The following is a 15,781-nucleotide window of genomic DNA, read 5'->3' on the forward strand; positions in this document are numbered from 1 at the left end:
CGCTTCATATTGTCAATGCGATTTTATTCAAAAAGAACAAAGTAATTTTCCGAAAGCAACTTGATGACGGATTATGCATCGGTGACGTTACAGAAGACCTGAAAAGAAGTGACGAAGCTGTTTTTTCACTGAGTCACGGTCTAATCAAACCACCGCAGAGCTTACTTGAACCGTCTTGCCATAGCAAGTTAGATAGAACTTTATCACTTGGAGAACATAAAAAGTCAAATGTCTACATCCCTCGTCTTTTGCTTCCACGCTAGAGGAGTGTATCAACGCTGAGAGGAGTTAGTTGCTCACAGAAATCGGAAGAATCTTTCCTATTGAATATTGGAGCCACGAGTCCCCAATATGCGCCCCATGTCCCTCCCCATCCCAGGCCATGTCCCCAATCCCATGACCACCCAGAACCCCATTAACCAAGATGTCCACACCAGGCAGACGATCGATCGCTTGCAATGCATACAAAGGGTGGGTAAATTAATTTCAGCATTTGATTCTTCAGAAGATTTTTTATTTTATATTTTTGAATGTTTAAATTTGTCATGTTACTGCAAAAGTAAGACTAAGAAATTGATTGAAAGAAGTGTGTTCATGTTATTCATAGCATCTGACGATAAAGGCACTCGCAAAAGTTGCAGAAATATTAATTAAACTGTGATTTGACTTATTAAACTCTCTTCGTTTAATAATTTACATACAATCAATATCTGCTTCCACAAAGAGCTGATCAGCAGCGCCTGGCGACACGCATTTCAAGAACAAGACACTATTTCTTTTATTACCGTAAACAAATGCTATTTGATGTAAAGTTTTCTAAGCATTCTGTAAAAACGCGTCACTTCAACAAGAATTTTTTATTTGTAAAACAAACGCTTTTTATTTGCCTTGCGGAAGAAACAATAACTGATTTTAGGTATTTTTGAACCTTATTTTTGTTGCAATTTTATTAAAGAAAACTGGTATCGGGTGAAAACTGAAGACATAGAATGCAACAGCCGCCTAAAAAAAATCACACGTACTACGTCACGCGCAGTAAAGCCGCTTTAATGTATCTGCAATCTGCATTATCAACTCAAGTCGTGACATATGAAGTTCTACAACCGGAAAAGACGCATTTACCCTTGATACTAATCACGCTTTACTACGTGCTCCCGGTAAGGGAAGTCTATTTTTTTATTAATAAATCTTTTAAAAGGCTTATGTTGTCTATCTAGATTGGATGCTAAATGCACATTGTTACCACATTTGGAATTTTTGTTTGTTTTTAGCATTTGAAAACTCCCTCCACTTTTATGCGCACCGCCCGTGAGTTGTTGGAATGGTGCTCCGACGCCAGAGCCTTCCAAAGTCAATTCATCCAGTGCCTGATGAGCTGTTTAACGGTAGGAGACGATGATAAAGCATAACCTCATTTTCAAGTAACTTAGCTGTGAAAGCTAATCACGAAAAACTACTAACCATTTCTCGCTAAGTAAAGATTGGTTTATTTTTGAGTAAAGTAGATGCCATTGTTTCGGTGTTCTAATTTATTGCAGTTTGGTGACCAACGTCATTAGTTTGTACATATAGTTGAAATAAATACTTTAACAAGGTGAAGGTAGCGACACCAAAAATCTTGGGAACTGTGCATAACCCACCGCATGATTTCACATCGGCTGCATTGCTGAGTGGTGAGAGCCTTGGAACGACGTTCGACGGTTCGACACCGCTCAACAGCAAGTGGCTATGTTTTTGGTAAGACACTTAAAGGCACGGCTGAAGGTGGTCACGAAGATTGGCTTCCTTGCCTTCCCACGTCCACTTAATCTAGATCTTCAATCACCGGGCGCAAGCCTGGATACGACCTTTTTTTTTTAAGGTTTTGAGGGACCGAAACGGTCCCCCAAAATTTCTCCAGCGGTTTCCCAAAATTTAGACTTGCAACTACAGTAGAAAAGTAATGGTTGTTTCTCGCTATGTCTTAAGCAAATATGGCTATTTTTGGTATTTAAATAAAACACTTGCGGTCTTTTAAAACTACTTAGCGGTCACCCAAACCAAACCTTAAAAAAAAACCTGGATACGACAAACAAAAAAAATTTCACATGAAAACATGAAATCCACTATAGAGTTTGCGTGGACGGCTGCTTCGACATTTAAAATCTATCTCCTGAGAACAATAAAAGATTTTATTGTACTTCTGTATAAGGGGAGCAACGAAACCAGATTTAACATATTTACGTTTATTTTGAACACTCACAGAAAAAATCAGAATTAAATCTGGTTACATCACTCGGCTTTGTGTGGTTAGGGTACAGCAAGACAAACTCTCTACCAAAACTCCATCTTGTGTAAGGATAAGCGATAATAATAAACTAATAACCATGTTGTGGACTGTCTGTCCGCCGTTATCGAGTCTTAAAACTGCAGAATGATTCAGTTTGATCTTTGCTGCTCGTTTCTCACATTTCATGTGTCAAAGTGGCCTACAATGTCAAGAAAGCCAGAAGATTAGCCACTTAATCAAGAAATCATTCTTGATCCACTCTGTGGGTGTTGAATCGTTTAAAATAAAAATTCATGTTCTCCGATTATTAGCAGGCGGGCCTGTGGTTAATAAGGTTGATAATTTGCCTTTGGCAATTGTTACATTCTTATTAGAGTTACAGATGGTCTGTCTGTATGCCTGTCTGCGCTATCAAGCTCGTGTGGTTGACTGTTAATGGTGATTTTGCTTACTTAAAACAATCAAATGTTTACATTGAATTAACATTGTTTCAGCCAATTAAAAATACTGTCAACTATTTTATCCAAGGAAATGATTTTGCATAGATCCGTAAATGTTAATTTTTTTACGTGTTTTAAAACAACTTACGCGTCCTGATCAATTGGAAGCAAAAACAAACCAGTAAACATCGGAAGTGAAATAGAATAGTGACGCTTTACGTTGTTAGCGATGGTACATTGTTCATCAAAATGGTCCAATCGATAAAAAGCCAAAGTTGCTTTTGTTTATTAATTTATAGAATAAATATTGCAACCACTGCCCTAAACATTCTGATGAACATTTGCATGCTTCAGTGTTCATCGTGAGACTTATTGCAGTGCACATTCCTCTCTAAAGCTCATATGTAAACTCTTCCCGCTCCTCTGCGAGATTTAGTTCCAAGTTGAACAATAGAGAGGACGAAAACCAGCTAAAGTCTCTAGTTTCTTTGTCAGAACTTCCTCTAAGACATTAATCAAAACTTATGTTGATCCGACGTAAAAAATCAACTTTGTTTCGAAGTTATTCAATATTCCAACAAGTGAATCTTTTCAAAACGTCTCAGACAGCAAATCAATCTTTTTTGCATTGATTTAACGTTTGCAGACGTTGACTCAATGCAAAAAATGTTCCTGTTGAGATTCGACAATGGCGCCCATAACACGCCACCTCGTCTGTCAAGTGACCATTCAACCGTGACGAATTTAGACACTCGATTCAGACCGATCTTCATCTGACTACTCTGCTTGTATTTGCTTCGTTTGCTCATAACAAGCAAATATTACCGAGTTATTTTATTTGTCTCTTGTAGACGCTGCCCATCTCGCATCGAGGTTTTCATTTGAAACCAAGAAATTAAATAGTTTGCCCATTTCATTTATTGCATTTTTACAAATATTTTCAGATTCCTGATGAGGGCTTACGTTAATCCGAAAAAATTCGACTGTTGAAAGTATTTGTAAATATGTAAAATATGATCTTACAAGTATAATGCTCCACCCTGTTGCGTTGTTGTTTTTCGCCTGTCTGTGGTACAAAAAAGCGAACCGTTCCTTTGTTCTTTCCAATTGCATTGCAGCTTGTTCAGTGTTCACTGGTTTATCTACGTGTTAATCATAAATAAGTGTGAAGCACCTTAATTATCTGAACTTAGTTGATTTTGGAGAAAAGTCTTTCTTCTTGTATCGCCTGCTCATTTTCGGGTGCAGCGGTTATTTCGATTATGAACTTGCATGTTTTACAAAACTGCATCCCCATCACCTGGAGTGCCACAAATCACTGGTGATTAATGTTTTAGTTCACTGTTGAACAAGCGTTGAAAGACGATCATGTGATGGGAAGAGAACGATTATAACATTTAACCTATACAGTAGACATATAAGATTGTTGAAAGAACGAGTCGTAACACTAACAACCCACCGAGTACGAATTCTCACTTGCAACAATTTACATTGTTGGACAATTGCTCTCCCAGATGCCACAGCCCGATATTGTCACACTGAATCAAGTTAGCATGACGTCATTGGTGTGCAAGGTTTGCTGCAAAAAAGTTGTGTCGCGTGCGCTTCACAAAAACAACCGTGTTAAACCCGATACTTTCAATGGGTCTGTCATCACTGGTGAAGTCCATTGTGTCAACTCCGCAGCTATTTGCAGACAAGTTACCGAAATCTAACGGTACAAAGCATTACATTGATAAAAAGAATTGATACACTCGTTCCGCTTGACCTCACGCATCGCTTTCACTGACCCGTGACGATCTGGCACGATATTCTAAGCCAGATTCTACCTGGTAATGGTTTGAGCGGCAAAAGTGATTATTTGTCGTTGTACATCCGTGTATTTTGTAAGTTTTAATTTCAGTGTATTTCTTTACACTCCTTTACAGTCATGCAATAGAATTAAAATGCTTTAGTTTAGTTTCCTAACAAAAAAACTGTTTACAAATTATTCCAAAAACGTCTTTTCAAACTCTAAGTAAACAGAAAGTAAAATAACAATCAACGATTAAAATTCAACTTTGTCTGCGTCTGTAATTGTCACTACCGGTTAAATCCTTGTGAACAAGTGGTTGTGAACTTTGAATTCTCGGAGTTCAATCAGCCTTATGTTAGACAAACGGATGCAAGCAATCTAATGCGTGATACTTTCCTCTTGCAGTGTAAAGTGAAGTCTAATATTTACCTGTGCTTAATACAGATATAAGTAACAAGGTCAACGGTCTCGTGATTTTGAAGAAGCTAATGTTTCAAGGTTATTTGATTTCTTCGGTTGAAAAATGAAAACTTATCCACACTGCACAATTCACACGCCTTAACATTCTTTTAGATTTTTCTAAACATCGCACCCTAAATTTTTTATGAGCTGAATACTTTGTGCGGCATACGCACAGATTTGTTTCGTGTAACAAGGGCATAACCCAGACAGCAAATCAACCGTGTTTTACATCCAACAGTCGCTGTCTGGGATTGGCTGAGCTAGTTAGTGCCCGCTAAAAAATTGCCAATATTTTAAAGCCTAATTTACTTGACATGTAATTTCCACAATGTGCCAAAATACACAAACTGCTTCCTCTCCCAAAACTTTGATGATTGTTTATGTAAATGTTCTACCTCATCAACTAATATCTGCTTTGTATTTGGAGCCGAGCTAAATGAAAGTGCAAATATTCTCATGACTTGTGATTGTCTGATAAACTTCTCACTGAATTGGCAAAATAGAATTTGATAAAACGTTTTTCAACTTGAAGTGTATTTTTCATCAAATGACCATTAGTCATTCTTTCATGAAACACTTCTGAAGTTCTGAGTGTGGGAACGCATGTTGGCGTGGTATTTTAGGAGCTATCGCATGACATACCTCGCATGACGAGGGCTGCCAAAGATTGATTTGCTTTTACGGTACTTTTAGATTTGATGGATAAAAAACTTATGTTTTTATATTTTAAGTAAAAAAAATATATGTTCGACGAAGACGGCCAATTTGAACGCGAAAAATGTAGAAGGCTTTGTTTTATTTTAAAAACCTTTATTCATTCAAAGCGTTTAGGGCAAGATGTTACAATTGTTTAATAGGTTACACAATACACATAAGTTGAAATATCGTTTTCTCAGATTTATTCTGAATATTTACTGGAACAAACATGTCTCAGACACAAAAGTCCTTCAACGGGCATCTATATCTAGCATTAAATCATCTCAAAAGACAACTACGTTGGGTCGGCCATGTTTCCAGGATGGACAACCACAGACTCTCCAAGATCACCTTATTCGGAAAGCTTTCCACTGGACACCGCAGTGTTTTTAATGAAGCGCTTTTTAAGATACTTTAAAAAATCAATGAAATTATGCAACTTAGACACTGGACATTGGATAAACCTTGCTGAAGATAGAGATTGTGGAGGCTCACTGTGCATGGGGCCGTCTCCAAGTAAACGCGTATCACCAATCAAGAGGAAAAGTGTCGCAATAGACAAAACTGTCGAAACTCTCCATTGTCATCGGTGGCAGGCTTGTTATCGTTGCGGTTGCGCCTACCAGTCACGCATTGAACTTTTTAGCCATAGGAGAGCTTGTAAATGACGTGATTTTTAAACTACTATCTTCGTTCCGAAGTACTGCCATATAACGTTGAAATAGACTAATTCTATCTCAATGTTTTCATTTAAACATTTCGTTAAGCTAGACTTTTTCTTTTCTTGACAAATTTTGTCACCGGATTTTGAGTCATTCTTTTGATCTCAGATCTTTCTTGCCTGACTCACTGATTTATGTTCCATCTTCCCATCACTTACCCCAACAGCTACACTAAGCTTCAATGTATGTACAGACTGGCTTTCGAATAATGTAATTGATTTTAAGGACCAAGTACCAATGTTTTTTTTTTTAATCTTACGAAAGCCGCTAAATTGTCTGTTCAGTCAAACGGAAAGACATCGATCAGTGCTGTATGCAAACAAACGACCAAATAGTTTGGTTGAAATTATTAAAACAGATTGAATCAAAGCCAGAGGCTAAGGTATAAGCAAAGGTTGAAGTAGGCCGTGCTACTTGCCAAGTGATTTAACACAAAAGACTCTTATCGAAAAAGGCTTATAAAAAATAATTGTTGAGCTATCTTGCCATGCGGCCGATCTGTTTGCACGCTCTGAAAACTTTTTCAGAATCGATCAATCAAACGATTTCATATTCGCCACTTTGGGAATCCATTAATAACTATCAACAATTACTTGTTAAAAATATGCAATCTTTCCTTTGTCAGTGTTCTGGACAAACTTTATTGGAGCGAAACAAATTTCTTCGCTACAAAAAAAAAACTGCGGTCATAACAAAACTAAGACGAGGCAAATCTACTTTGAAATTTATCAGTTTTTACATTTTGTTTTGAAGTAGCTTGGCTCAACCCTAGAAACCACCTTTCCAGAACAAAATGCCCGCTGCTTCAGTCGTCCTCGCTTCAGCATCTGGTTTTTGTGTCAATAAAAGCAATCTGACATTTCTTAATGAATTAACATCTGTTGAGGTTTTTTTTTAAATTGTTATCAAACTATTTTTGTTTATGAAACACAATGGCTTTGTGTAAGTAACCCAACGCAGATGCAAATACCGCGCATTGGCCAGGATCAGAATCTTCACAATTGTCAAAACTCCTGCTACATCAAGTGAAGCAGTTGCTAATCTGTTTCAACGAGAGCCAATTCAATGGCATAACTGTCAACAACCTAAAATTGTTTAGTTGTTGCTTGAGTGAATACAGTAGTACCTACTTAGAACCACCACTAGAATAGAACTCTAATCAAGTGAGAAAGTTCCTGTATATGTGGATGTAGAATCAATATAAGAAAAGACTTGTTTGATGGCTGGGAATAGACACGCCATTGATCAGCGAAAGTGTATAGTTTCCTGACAACATGTAGAACATTTGCGCAGGTGTTTCAAATTCACTGAAGTTAACACTTTCGCTACTTTTCCACCCAAAAATGCAAATTAATCATAAAAGTTTTACAAATTTCTTTAATCACCTTTTTTCTGCGTGGCGGTATGACAGGACAAGAAACAAAAATTTTGCTAGTTTTTATAAATAATTTGCACCTCTATTTTGTGTACGGTTTTCAATACTTTGCTGACTTAAAAACTTCCTAAAGCGATGGTAAAACCTGCAATTTTGTATGAGATAGAGATTTTGGTCTTGACGAAGAGGCAGTCATGGAAAATGTTTAAATGCAAGTTGTTGAAATGAAAATGCTGCGACAGTTTCTGGGGTTGACAAAACAGGACCCAGCAAGAAATAAAATGATAAAAAAACGATTGCAAGTGTAGCTGAAAGAAGCTGAGAGAGAGAGAGAGAGAGGTCTTAGGTGGTTGGAACACGTTGCACGGCCAGATAAAGAATAGGATCGGCCAGGCCGTGGATCGGCACAGCACAGGAGCGCATGGAATTTCCAGCAGGTGTGGCTACTGGCTGGATTTGCGATGCTGTTGCTGGAATTTAGTGCAACCGATGACCAGACCAAAGTATGCAACAAAAAACGAACAACTTTCTGCCTAGGTTGTTACAGATTGCGTTTGTGTGCATTTTTGTCGGCTTTTTCGTCATTGCTTTTGTAACCATTGCAATGTCTGCTCAATGACCTTTCTTGTAACTTTTTGCAACTAATTCAGAATGTAACGGAACAGAAGGCAATTCTAGCAGTAATTTGAGCTTTTTATGGCGCCAACCTTTGTGGGATTTACACTTCAACGTGCAAACAAACTTCTGTTTTTGACCAACTCAGTATTTTTGCTTAGCCATTTGGAACAGCATAAATATCATTAGCCTTTTCTAGTAACCTAGTTGGCTTTTGAAGAAAATTGTTGGAATTTTGCATTCTGGTGATTATGCCACTCCTCACCGTCGTGGCGCGATCCGAAGACCTCTTGTTTCTGGAGTGATTGGAATAATGATCACCTCTCATCCATCGGTGTTGTGTTACAAGACAATCATATTGCTGAGCAGCCTTGTGTTTCTTTGTTGTGGAGGAAACGTTGCGAAATTGTGGCTCCTGTGAAACGTGCAAGAAAGTCCTCGTTTTGCAACGTACTTTCAACGTCATTAAACGTCACGCATGAATACATTTGGCAATCAAACAACATGAAAAGTATTTCCTACTTTTTGAGTCTAAAAGGCCAAAGAGACTTTGTGATTTTAACATCTGAGCTGATGACACCTGGACAAATTGCCGCAAGTGTTGGTGGTTTTGCAAAATATCCCTCATTCGTGCATTGATTGAACATTTGTTGATGTTGTATTGGTACTAAGTTTATCATTTTGTAAAATATCTCGATTTTTTTTGTGACCGCGTTTACTCTGCTGCAATAGAAAAGCCATTCTTAATGCTAAGTGGCGATTCATATCAATTAACGTGTTCAGACGGAAAATTGATAAAAAGTGAACAAGAAATTTTGCGAAGTTTGAAAAGGTCAATGCGGGTACCACTGTAACAAATTCAATGAAAGCCATGCCAACCACCTCTTTTCATCAAGGTCACACCTTCAAGGATTAGGTCATTCCCTCGCCTACCTTTAGGTTAAAACTCCTATGTTTTTGCAAGATTGTCACTTTTATTGTGTCTCATTGAAAGTGTCTTCAAAAGTGCCTTAATTCGGGTATTCCTAATCATTTTGAGACCAGATTATAATGATTTGCAGTTGAAATAAATTGATAAAGATATATATAGAACAATTGATTCACTTTTTTATAGAATCCCATTTGTATCGCCGTTAAAGTCCGGTTTCACTTTCCACCTGGTAGTGGCTGTTGTAATACAACAAGACTATTTTGGAGTGCGATAAACTAGTTTTATAAGTTTTTCCAACCCAACCTACAAATCGATTATTTTACATTGATTTAACATCTACATACGTTAAATGAACAAAAGAAACTGATTGGTTAGATTTTTACATGATTGGACAATGACAGAGTGTTGACATGTTGTTTTCAGTGTGTACCACCCACTAGGAAGGCAACTAGCGTGAAAGAATTTGGGTTAGATTTCACCTCAACAGATTGCAACCTGTTACCTATGATCTGGGGCCCCATATTTGGGGTGCTATGTGTCCATTTGGGTGTTGCTAGAAGTGTCAATAAAACCTCCTAATTCAGTTAACGGTGAGCACATGCGTGGAATGTTTTATAGAGGCAAGCACTTTCATACCTTTTTACTTTCTCACAAAAGCATTTTATTTTCAAATTACATCAGTTTTAAACAAGCAACCGTTGTATCAAATCATTTGATGGTTTTGTAGCAATATTTTGTAAGGACCTACGTTTTTCAGTACGCAAAGTCTAACAAAGTGTTGTTGAAAAGTTTTTCTTAATTTTTTGTTAATGTATTTTGGATATTTCCTTTCATCTTTCAGCAAATTAATCAGCTTTATATTTCCACGTCTGCGGATGGTGAACTAATGTATTAACATTGAGTCTTGCGATATGTTCACTAAAGGATGCGCATGGATCCACTAAGCCTCCTTTCTCCCAGAATATATCCACTTAACTGCCTCACGTATACCACTTACCAACCACGTATAGATGAGCATCTGCGGAACAGGCAAGGTTCGAACTTATAACCTTCACTGTACGAGGCCTTTTTCACGTTAGCTGGAACACCCAAAGGAAGTTACCAATGTCTCGTGGCAGTACAGTACATGTCACACTTCAGATGTTTCTTTGGGTGAAATTGAGTTCAAATCGTTATTTCACCATTGTTTTTTGACAAGGATGTTGGGTGGCCCAAGTTACTCACCAAAACAATGTAATTATTGATCTTCTCTTTTGCTTTAAATAATTTGATCAGTTAGTCATTAATTTTACGTTTGGCAACGACGTGTAAACGTAAATGTAATATTCTCATAAAAACGCAAAATAAACAGCGCACACAGCTTCGGCACCCACCATGACAATTAAAACTAAATTCGGAAAAGATTGTTCACGAACTTGAGAATGACACTGTTCCGGCTAGAAAAATTTACTTTTTTTTACGTTTATTGAACATCTGCGAACGATGAATTGATACAAAAAGAATATATTTTCTTAGCTGGGGTACAAAGTTTGGCGTGCATCCATAATCTCTTCGTATCTATTGGCGGCATACCTCCGTACAGCTTGTCACTATGAATTGACTCTTTGTTGCCAAATGAAACGTTGTGTTTAATTTCCCTTCTGTGTTCGTACAATCGCTCGCATTGTCAAGCAATAAACGATCATCCTGTAACAAAGGAGATTTGTTTGAATGCAACTTTGCAGTGCTTACTGCAGCTTGTGTCAATCAACTTTGTTTCAAAATATAAAGTTTCGTCTTATTCGTGTAAACCTTTTTTGCCAATCTAAGGTGCTCTCTCTATTTCTACCCTCGAGAAAGTGACAGTGACCAGAAAATAAAGATGAAGGAATTGTCACCTTTTAAAAACAAACATATCTCATACTATTGCACACGACATGTAGCCCACACTCATGGTCATGCCACATCCTAATACTTTGGGTATCTTTAATAATTCTTAATTATTTATTCATGTTGGAGCCACATGAAACTGCAATTGTTATGGTTATGTGGTTCTCACAGTTTCACTTTTAGATATCCATGCATTGTGCTGAAATGAATCTTATTGTGTTGGTTGCATTATCGTCGTCGTCGTGTGAGCCTCTGGGGCCGAGGGTCTATTCTTTTACCACCCCAGATTCACGATGTTCCCGGACTATACTGGAAGGCTACTAGAGAGCAGCCAGTCTTTGGTTTCATAACTTGCTTTTATTTCTCTATTAAATCGTAAACATGGATCATTTCTCAAACGTGAATAAATGTCATAACAACGTTAAAATAATCTTTTACCTGATTGAAGAGCGAACCATCGATTGATTTGAAGAGAAAATTTAAGAACATACAAATACGGCCTGTTTGATGCTGTCTTGGCTTTCAAACATAGACTGTGGCCACCTACAACAAATATTGGGCATAAAATGGAACCCCAAGAGCGGCTTGTTTCACCCAATCTGCAATTCATTTGGTAAATTTCAGTCACCCGACTCGGCTGATCAACTCAGGGTTTAGGAAGTAGACCACACGTTAGCTTTTTGTACCGCAACATTGCACTTTTGAAAGTGAATGAAAGGTTTATTTAGCAATGAACCTTAGGCATTCCACAAAATGATTTTACTTAAGCTGTTATTCCGATATTGTTAGACATAAAATTGACATTAAAACTATATTTTTGCCATTGAATCGAAACCGGTTCACCTGCTATTAATAATTGAACCCAACAAATCAATATTTTCGCTTCGTTTTCTCACGTGACTAGTTTTGCGTCCCGAGTGAATCCAGCCACCATATCAGTGTTTTTCATACATTGATTCAACGTTTACCGATATCAAATCAATGTGAAAAAGACTGATTTGCTGACTGGGAAATGACGCATCATGTGAGGGTTGCCAGTTTGTGTCAGAAACACTCTTGCAATGAAAGTACTCGCTTGTCGCTACCGCTACAATCCCGATTGAGTCTTTTCCAATGTTTTTCTATAAAAATAAGCGATTTGTATGAAACACAATGATTTTTAACGACACCATCTTTTTGTGTCTGAAAATTTAACAAATTGTTTTTTATAGATTTTTTTACCATTTGTTGAATTTTAAAGCCTAAAAAATCAATATTTTTAATTAAAATATTTATTTTCATGACTGACAAGTCATTTATTAAGGAACAAGACAAATTGTAATAGTAATGTTAATTCAAATAGATATTTTCCTTGGAGATTAAACCAGTTTGTTCGCATTGATTTAATATCACAGTTTGTTTACCATCTTTCTAACAATGATTGTAGAAGACTAACTGTGCAGTTCTGAGCAAACTGTTTACAAACGTACCAAGATTTTTTTTGGGGGCATATGATGCCATTCTATAGATTTTTTATTTCCATTTTCATAGTTTCAAGCTAATCTTCCACTTTTAGTGTTGATGCATTTTCAAAATTTTTAATGCACAGTATTTTTTAAAGTAACTTATCTCATCACCAATCCGTGACGTAATAAGCCAATAGCGCAGAATCCTTCTATTTAATTGCAACTAATTTCTCCTGTCAACAGAATTTAATTTTGACAGTTTGGAATCTGAACATTAATTATGCATAGCTGATTATTACTTTGGCCTCTACTACTAAGCGAAAACTGCCCTTCTTGTCCAATCGGAATTGCCCTGTGAAGACACATTCAATTGTTGATGTAAACCGGATAACCAAAAAACATGACAATACATTCAATGAACGACGAGTGAGGGCTTTATATCGCGCTATGCGGTCGCTGTTTTGCAAATGGATGATGTTTCATCGATTTCATGTGGCCTTCACTGTACGACGAATACAGAAGGTATCATAATTAAAAGCTGCAATAAAATTAAATAACGAAATCGGTGTGATGCGTCTACTTTACAATGTTTCTTGCATGAACACACCGCACTACAAAAATAGCCTCAGATTGTCGTCAAGCACGAAAAAGTTCATATACAACAAAATTTCGCTTGTTTGAACTAAAAAATAATCAGAGCAAAATCTTAGGTAAGAACTCCACCCACGTTAAATGAACATATAATATAATTACTCTTAGTTCCATAAGCTTTGAAGGAATCCTGTTCTGAATGTTTCTGTCTTAATATCGATGTTCCGTCAGGACGAAGAAAATTCGTATGGATGATAACTTCTTTTTTTTTTGTGGAAAGTTAGTCCATGTCAAATGTACCATGTGAGACAAATATGGTCTTTGAGATAAATTGATTTGGAAATAGGTTCTCTTAGAGAAGCAAGAAAAACGATGTGGAAGCATTTTACTTTGTTGAAATTTGGGTAGCCTAGTAGATATGCTAAAGTATAAGCTAAACCACTCTTCGTGAATGCGTAAGAAAAGTGTGTTTATTTGTAGGTTTTCTAACAGCTGGACAGGAAAAACTAAGATTATTTGTTCATTTAGTATCGGTCTCTGCTACAGGCGTCGTGGTTAAAGAGATGTGTCAGTAAAACGCTGTGTTTCTGGTAATACACCTGCGTTAGATTAACCTATCCTAGACTAATGTTTGTATAAGCTCGTTAAAGTTAAAAGGTTCGAGTATCTTTGCAAATTCCATCTTTTGTATGTTGATTTATTGTTGAGAGATTGTACAGCAACGTAGAAGATCGGAATTCGGCACCGAATGTATCGAAACATGCCTCAGAGATCCCCTGAAAGATTATCAGAAATTTATCTAAACATTTTTGCCGCGGCTTGCCAAGCTTTGATATTCAACGCCAGTTTCATTGAACTGGCAAAAGAAATAACCATTTTTCATTTTAAAAACATTAGATAAATGTATAAATTACACATTTTTTTCATCTTGACCGTTGCAGGTTGTCAACGATGTCGCAGGGAAGCCAGGATTTGATTTGGATCTCTGCTTCAAGTTAATTGCGTTGTGCAACACTCACAGAGACAAGTTTAACTCCAATGCTGCAGGTGAGATTCTCATGTGTTACTCGTGTCTTCCAGGTGCTGGCTTAATTTGCTGAGTTAATATAACAAACAATTTAGTTGAAATATTTTCTTAGTTACTTATTTTACATTTTTACGTTATTTTTGATATTTTCTTATCAGGTCATGTCAACTAGCATTAGTGCGGTAAAGGCAGAGTGCTAGAACAATGCTAAATATTTTACCAACAGACAAAATAATAACACTGCAGGCTTATCTATATTCAAATCACTTTTTTGATATTGATCACAATTTTTATTCAATGAACATAAAATTTCTTGCAAAAATTATTTATTCACGTAGCCTACTACCCGGGAATTCTATTGTTATCTGAGATTAGGTTAATTCAAAAATTACGTCAAAGTGTCACAAACGGCTGCTGGGACTGTCAATCAAATATAACTTTGTCTTTTGATCGTCTTTAGACTTTAATACGCAAATTACCGCCAATGTTGCCACTACGCCCTTGAGGCCATTTTTTTTCGCTTTAATTTGTGGCTTTTCGCTACATTAGAGGTTCCGGTCCGTGCCAGTAATGTCGTCATGTTTTACTTGTTAAGGCACGGCGAATGCAGGTCGCCGTGACAAATTGCGGAAAGCGCATCAACGCCTACCGCTAAACTGTTCTTTTACGAAAAACCTAAATATTCCTTTTTTTCGATATTGTGAGTTTTTGTTTTGCCACATTAGTTAGATCTGATGTTTTTGATTGACAGACGCGCTTGCACTTGCATTGTGACGTCACAATTGAGTAGCGCGTTTGAATGTGATGTCAAGTTCTTGCTTTTGAAGCAAAATGTAGCCAAGTTGAAGGTATAGGTGTTCTCTTGGGTTATTCAATACTTCTTATCGTCGTTCATATCTCAAAACGACTAAGAGTGGCCACCTGTGCGTTTAAGGTTAAAATGTGGTGATTACCGGTTGGAAGATGCACGAAGCAAAATTTACGTCAAGGGTAAAGCCATCATTGAAAACCACAGTTTGCATTGGATCAAAGTCACCAACCATTCATTTAGCGTTGAACGAATCACAATAAAATTGCAAAGCGATTTGCAAACATAACGTACTGTAGCTATCGAGCTAGTACAATGGTCCATTCCTGCAACGTCTAGGGACGTTGTTAGCTGAAAAGCGAAAATGTTGATCATTTTAAGATTGATGCTGTGGTTACTTTGGACTGTCGCGGTTTCAAGTTTCTTTTTTGGGAAAAGCAAATTTTTATCGAAAGTTATTTATTGAAGCTACAGATCAATACAAGAAAAACGTTCATTTATTGTCAAAAAATCTGTAAGAAAGTGAAAAGATTTATTGTTTTGATTGAACTAATTCCTACAAACGTTGCCATTGTTTGCTAACAACCCAAATTGCATTCCCAGACATTGAGTCAATGTATGTTGACGTTTGCTAAATGGTTTGGCGTTTCTTGAAGTTGCAAATAATGGGAAAATGTGTAATTTTATCCCCTGCTGTCAACTTTCGGTCAAATCTTCGGTTTCGTCTTCCCACACG

The 15,781-nt window shown here is 37.0% G+C and overlaps 1 protein-coding gene across 1 annotated transcript in view; it reads left to right on the forward strand.

Moving 5' to 3' along the window:
* Positions 1–279: 279 nt before the first annotated feature.
* LOC145780001 (zinc finger MIZ domain-containing protein 1-like) overlaps positions 280–15,781 on the forward strand; it is a 39,388-nt gene continuing 23,886 nt past the window's right edge. The window contains exons 1-3 of the mRNA XM_082591698.1: positions 280–471; positions 1,272–1,385; positions 14,152–14,257. Coding sequence (XP_082447824.1) covers positions 352–471; positions 1,272–1,385; positions 14,152–14,257 — 340 coding nt within the window. The 5' untranslated portion in view covers positions 280–351. The remainder of the gene's footprint in view (positions 472–1,271; positions 1,386–14,151; positions 14,258–15,781) is intronic.

This window comes from Aplidium turbinatum, chromosome 11 (assembly GCF_918807975.1).
Source record: "Aplidium turbinatum chromosome 11, kaAplTurb1.1, whole genome shotgun sequence".
Taxonomy (NCBI): Eukaryota; Metazoa; Chordata; class Ascidiacea; order Aplousobranchia; family Polyclinidae; genus Aplidium; species Aplidium turbinatum.